Source organism: Fundulus heteroclitus, unplaced genomic scaffold (assembly GCF_011125445.2).
Source record: "Fundulus heteroclitus isolate FHET01 unplaced genomic scaffold, MU-UCD_Fhet_4.1 scaffold_71, whole genome shotgun sequence".
In the NCBI taxonomy this organism is placed as follows: domain Eukaryota; kingdom Metazoa; phylum Chordata; class Actinopteri; order Cyprinodontiformes; family Fundulidae; genus Fundulus; species Fundulus heteroclitus.
In genome coordinates this window covers 673,299-680,314 of record NW_023397154.1, presented here as the reverse complement: position 1 = coordinate 680,314, position 7,016 = coordinate 673,299, and the positions used below count along the sequence as shown (strand labels likewise).

Genomic DNA, 7,016 nt, shown 5'->3' with positions numbered 1-7,016 from the left:
AACAAGGACTTGTCTGGGGTTGACTTGATTGTACCATTGATTGATTGATTGACTTGTTATACCATTATATATGATGGAGAGCAGGGGTATAGCTGATTAGATGCATCCCAGTCTGTCACATTTACAAAACAGTCTGTTTTACATTCATTACAAGATCTGAAAAACATGTTTGACTCTTTCAGTCTCAGTTCTGTCAGATTGTTTGCTATGTGAAAACCCACAACCCCTGTATGTGAGATCATTTCACTTTTATTCTGGAAATAAAAACATCAAATAATAAATGGTTTAAGTTGTCCCTCTGTCAGATTGCAGTGTGCTTCCACCTGGTGGTCTGACTGTAGATTTCACTAGCACGGAAAGACTAAGACCCTCATCAGTGATCTGTCTACCCTGCTACCATAATATCACTCTACACACAAACTTCAAATGCTAAAATCCAGGAGATGTCCGGGGACTGCTTTTTTAGTCGACAGGTTGTCCAAAACTGAGACTTCTGACAGCTATCATTAGCGTTAGCTAGTGCTAAATGACAAATATCTAATATGTCGAAGAGCAATGCAAAACATACAAGACAATCATTAAGTACATAGACCTCCATGATCTGCAATTTTGAAATGAACAGTATGGCCAGAATTTTCCTTCAGTTGATCAAGTTAAAGTAAAGCGCTGTGTTATATTGTAAGCTACATAACAGTGTTCTCGAAATGAAAAAAAGATAATGTGATTACACTGTTACTGAAAATATAACACCATCACTAACACCATTCTCAACAATACTAACAAACAAGCGCTATGCTGCAGCAGCGTGCATGGAGAGATATAAATTATAATAAAGCAGTGCCATGCAAAAATACAACATTTCTCTTTATTACCCTCATCTGGGGATGTTTTTGAGTCAAGGCGTAAGTGAACAAGACTAACAGAGCAATTAACCAACGGGCCGTGCAGGAAAACCAAAGCATGCTAATTTGTTTGACTCGCTAGATCAATGCAAAGGAAGATTCACAACTCTGTTTGCAAAGGTAAGCAAATAGGGTTGCACTTTGCCAATGCAGAGGGACTAAGTGTAATTGAGGCATGATGCATTTACATTTATGTCTACAAATGATTTGCTGAGTTTTAAAACACAGACTTAGTATGAAAGAGCTACTGGGTGAAAGATGATTACTGTGACCTAGGAGCACTGATGGCTGAGGGCAAGAGCATGACATGAGGTGCAATTCATCCTCTCTTCTGTAAAGAACTGCTCATATTATTGCGACATCTTTCTGTAATCCACAAACAGATCTTCGAAAGTTGTTTCCGTTTACCATTCAAATGGCCAAATTTTATGATTATGGATCATTTCTACAGACAAAGCTACAGGCGAGTCTTCACCTCCAGAATGTTAACAATTTGTTTATTAGATGCCTGCGTTATTTTGGCTTTTAATAGTGAGAATTGGTGTAACTAATCATGGGATAAAGTGGGTTGGAACATTGGAAAATGTGTACTGTGTGTATTAGATGCATGCAAACACTTAGTCTCTTAAAGCCCATTTTAGGATTCATATGCAAAATCCAGCTAAATAAACGACAAAGTGAGGAGGCAGCCCCCCTCTTTTTTCTAAGAGTGTCACTTTGTGACACACTTTGAAACTTTGGTTTAACTCAACATGGTCAACAGCCATCGCACAAACAGGGACATATTTTAGACTTGATCATCACTGAAAGTCTCAACATTTTCAAGGTCAATGTAACCGATGTTGCCCAATTTGATCACTGTCAGGGTTCTGTTTTTACCTGTCCCACCCTGGACATTCTGGGACCTTCTGCCTCCCATGCAGCCCGGTCACTCTGATTACCTCTACCTGCCATCACTAATTAAAGGGAACTCATGCCACCTGTCAACTCTCCTATGAAGCCTTCCTCAGTCTGCTCTTCCCCGCCACATCATCTTCATCCCAAACTTCGTCTGCCAGTCAGATCTTCCCATGTCTGCCAGCCAGATCTTCCCATGTCTGCCAGCCAGATCTTCCCATGTCTGCCTGACAGTTTTCTACATCTGACTGCCAGAGTTTTCTACGTACTCTAAGTACTCTCTCTGCCGTGCTGCTGGCTCTTTCTGGATCCCAGCGCCCTCTTCGTTGCCCTTGGAGGTTTCCTGGCTCCCAGCGTTACGCCTGGCTCCACAGCGCATCACCCGCAGCTCTCCAGCTCCTGCACGTCCACCGACTCCTGCCATAGCCATCATCCTGCTCCAGCTCAGTATAGACTGTTGGTTACATTCTCCACCACTTCACATCTTCAGTAAAAGCACTTAATCGAAGCTCTGTGTGTGGCTGAGTTCGGGTCAGCCACACCGTCATCACTTTTCTGTTATCTTTGAAAGCATCATTTCCAGTGACTCATTTAGCCAAAGGGACATTGTAAGAAAACACACCTTTAAGGACAATTCCACAGAAACTTTTATCTAAGCTTACTCTGATACTTCAACCTTTGTCACGTTTTGTAGACTGAACCCGGACACAACCACAGCAGAGTATAGTTTAACAGTTTATTGAAGTTTGTGGATCGTGGAGGAAGGAACCAAGAGTCTGTGCTGAGCTGAAGCAGGAGGATGGTGAAGGCAGGAACTGGCAAGCGGGACGGAGCCAGCGCACGGAGGCAGCAGGACCAGCAGCACAGCAGAATGGAGACTTGGAACCAGGCTACAGCAGGCGGGCGGAGAATGGAGGAACTTCAGGCTGGACGAGACTGGATGAGGTGAGCAGCAGAAACAGATGTAAGCAGGAAAACAGAACGAACCGATATGTGAGGACTGAATGCAGGGAGCTTAAATAGTGAGGCTGACAGGTGTGCTGAGTGCTGACTGATTAGCGACTGACAGGTGTGGATGATTACTGAACCGGAGACTGGAGCTGTATGGAAGGTGGAAAGTGTCTAGAGACTGTGCATGGTGCAGCAGACAGGCTCTATCATGACAACCTTGGGCTGCAACTCAGTAGATGAGCCAGTAGTTAATTTCCATTCTAAAGTATGTAGCATTGCTACAGTTAAAGTGAAAGTTGTATCTGGGAAGAAAAAATCTCCGTGGAGAAATGCTCCAGCAGGTAGAAGAGAATCGAAAAGCTGAACGCAGGTGGAGAAAGAACAGACTCCAGGTTCACTATGACATCTATAAAGAGAGACTTTACAGATAAAACTTACAACTGAAAAATGCAAGAGAATCTTTCTTCTCTGAGATCACTAGGAAAAACATTAATAATGCTTGTGTCTTATTTGCCACAGTCGACAGGTTAACAAATCCTCCTGTGTCCGTGGCTTCAGAACTCCACTCCACCAGGGCCTGCAATGAATTTGCTAACTTCTTTACTGAGAAAATCCTAAAAAATTAGAGGATCAGTTTGTACATCCACACCAGCTCCAGAACCAAAGCTGTATCCAACTGGAAGTTATCTTGACAAAATGTCCCAATTCAGCCAAATAAACTACAAAAGCTTAGAGACCACTGGTGAAAAAGAATAATTTAGACAAACTACTACTCCAGAACTACAGGCCCATCTCAAACCTCCCCTTTATCAGTAAGATTATTGAAAAAGTTGTATTTCAACAATTAAACACCTTCTTAACTACGACCAGCCGCTTTGACGTTTTCCAGTCAGGTTTCCTCACCACAGTACAGAGACCGCCCTTATCAAGGTGTTTAATGACATCCATATAAATACAGACTGTGGAAGAACCACCGTGCTGGTTCTATTGGACCTCAGTGCAGCATTTGATACTGTTGATAGGGATTTATAAATCACTGAATGGCTTAGCACCTAAATACATCACAGACTTGTTATCAGTGCATCAACCCTCCAGACCACTCAGGTCTTCTGGCTCCAGCCTACTCTGCAGAACCAGAACCAGAACCAGACATGGAGAAGCAGCATTTAGTTCCTATGCTCCACTGATCTGGAACAAACTCCCAGAAAACTGGAAAAGTTCCTTTAAACCAAGATTAAAAACACGTCTGTTTAGGATTGCCTTCGACTGTTCTAGTAAACCGTTTTACTGAAACATCATTAGTTCAACTTTGTAGTCCAACTGTTTTTAAAATCCTTAATATTTGCTTTTGGTTTCCATTTTTCTGTTTTATTTTGTTTCAGTTTTTCTACATTTTATTACAGTTTGCTTTTTCTCTGTTATTATTTCTCTTTCTTTTCATAATGGAAAGCACTTTGCATTGTGCTTGTAAATGTGCTGTACAAATAAATGTGCTTGCCATGCCTTGCCGTCTGCAATGTCTTAACACATTTTATTATAAATCACAGCTCAGATAAACCCAACCAGTGCAGTGTGTGTTGTGCAACCCTATTATGACATGCAGAGGATTGTCTGCATCTGTTTTTCTGCTTATTAAGCAAAAAAAATAAAAGGAAGACAAACTTGCCAACAAAGCAGAAATGGTTTTGTTCGTTTGTTTCTTCATGTCTGTAGTTATTTCCACATCAGATGTAACATTTTTTTTTAAACTGCAATGTTGAATTGTGCTTTTTGTTTTGTTCTCAATGCCGTGCTGTAAAGATCTATGAAAATTCAGCTATTTTCTGTGGAAGGGTTTTATTTTTCTTTAGGTGGGAGACTTCTGGGTTTGTGTAAGAGTTCATGATTGTAGGGACTCTAGCAAGGTTTCCGGGGCCTTTAGAAGACAAATGGCCAACAGCATCACAGGTGCTCCACCGCGCGTCACTGTAGGCTTTTCCTCAAATATCCCTTTGTTTCTCACCATTCCCACTTGTAATGTTGCTGCATCTTCATCCAGAGACACTTAACCAGATCTAATTGCTAGGCCATAATTTTCAGTGACATTGGATGGATTGGTGTGTTTCAGCACTTTCAATTACTGAAAAGTGCTTTCTAAATAAACTTGCCTGTCCCGTTTTGCCCAGTGTCAGGCCACTACCTTCTGAGCGATGTGGTAAATGCAGTAAACACAATTCATCGGAATCTAAAACGGTGGCAATGACAAATCAAGTGTATTTTAAAAATGTATTGTTTTAAAAAGGAGAATGCTCCATCTATAGATACGGCTAAGAAATCACAGGGAAACTGAGGGGCAGGACTGGATAAGCTACTGCTTCTTCCTGCTCCCCTTTTTCTTTTCACAGACATTTTATAAGAGAAGAAAATAACACAGGTAGGTTTGGGTAAGTATGTGTAACTCAAACATATTTGGACCTTCTGACCGACTAGTTTAATGGTTATAAAAGAAAATCAGAAAAGAGAAAGAAAACATGAAATTGGCAAAAATTCATATTCTTTGATGCTTTTAGCATGTGGAAGATGTATATTGGAAAGAACACCGTACCTAATTTCTCTAATAGAGTAAGGTTACTGTGAATCAGATGCACTGATTGATGACCTGGAGATCTGTGATCGATTATTCCGGTCTTGCAACTCATAAGCCACAGAATGATGCAGTAAAACAGGTTAAAATCAGTTTAAAATGCGTTTTATTCAATGTGACTGTTCTAATTATGGCTGATTCCAGCAGTTATAAAGTGGTGCCTTTAATGATTTTATGTTTTAGTCGTTTATTTTGAGATCTTGTCTCGATTTGTTGAGTCTGAATTGAAACAGGGTCTGTGTGTTTTTTTCCCCCCATTATTACCCTTTACAGGGGTGTAACACAAGAAGGTTCTGTCTGAAGCCAACTTATGGGAGAATTAACCCTTAAAAATGGCTATTTAATGGGGTGATGATGAGTACATGAACACAAATAACAACATATTAATAGTCTGACACAAAGTTTGTTTAAAATCACCTTAGAACTGCAGGAAACAAACCTGAGGGAGATTTTTGGAAAACTCCTCCCAAAAAGGCCTGGACTTGTCATTTCTTTTCATTCAACCTTTAAAATATTGAATTTTTACATAAAAATTACTAAAACGTGTTTGTGCAAAGTTTACTTTAAGATCCTGCTTTTCATGATAGAGTTATGTGAGGAAACCATGTTTTCTCAGTAACAAGAGGAGGAGGGAGAAAAACAAAGCTGCATAAAGGAAGAGGGCGGTCTTTCTTCTGGATCTCCTGCCAGAAATGAAAAGCTGTCGCAGATCGAGAGGAACCATGGAGGAAAGAACACCTCAGAACCTGCTGCTTTGTAAGTCCAGAACATCTGGGTTTTCCTTAAAGATCAGAGTTTTACTGCCTGTTCTGCTGAGGAATGATGACGGAGCAGAATGGAGGAGAAACTAGTTAGACTGCATGAACAAAAGCTTTGACATTTCCAGGATAACAGATAATCTGAACATGTGAACTAAAGACATGAAGCCATCTTAGAAACACCTACTGAGCTAGACTTGGACCTTTAAGGAGTCCCAGAGATCAGTTTTGAATCAGAACCGTGAACTTCGATTGAAACCAGTCTAAATGTGTGTCATCTGCAGGTCTGAGTTTCCTCTTGTGCTGCACAATAAACCAAGGTTAGTAACATTTTCACCTCTTGATGCTTTTAATGATGTCATAGGTGCTGAAACTGAAGTTCTCCAGAGTTTCCCCAGGGAACGATTAGGAAATAGAATAAATATCTGAGATGTTAAACTGGAAACTCTAGCTTTAGTTTTCTTCATCTGTGCTGTATTGCTTATTAGCAGGTTATTGACTGATAAGTAGAAACAAATAGTGAACAGTATAATATTTATTGTCTTCATGTATTTAATGTTATTTATGCAAACTTGTTATGATTCTTGTTTCTTTTCTGTCTTTAATTTCAGTCCTCCCAGCTAGTCTGACTGTGAGTCCCAGCAGATCTCAGTTCTTTAAAGGAGACTCTGTGTCTCTGAGCTGTGAGGAGGACAGCAGCTCTGCTGGATGGACTGTGAGGAGGAACACAACCAGAGGAACCAGGACTCAGTGTGGAGATGGATGGGGGAAACCAGCTGGTTCTACCTGCGCCATCAGCTACATGGACCAATTAGACAGTGGAGTTTACTGGTGTGAGTGGAGAGAGGGAGCAGCCAGCAGCAGCATCCAGCTCACTGTCACTGG

The 7,016-nt window shown here is 40.9% G+C and overlaps 1 protein-coding gene across 1 annotated transcript in view; it reads left to right on the top strand.

Moving 5' to 3' along the window:
* Nucleotides 1-7,016, top strand: part of LOC110367212 (Fc receptor-like protein 5) — a 57,243-nt gene that overhangs the window by 44,462 nt on the left and 5,765 nt on the right. Inside the window, exon 3 of the mRNA XM_036133977.1 lies at nucleotides 6,743-7,015. Within this exon, the coding sequence (XP_035989870.1) occupies nucleotides 6,743-7,015 (273 nt within the window). The remainder of the gene's footprint in view (nucleotides 1-6,742; nucleotide 7,016) is intronic.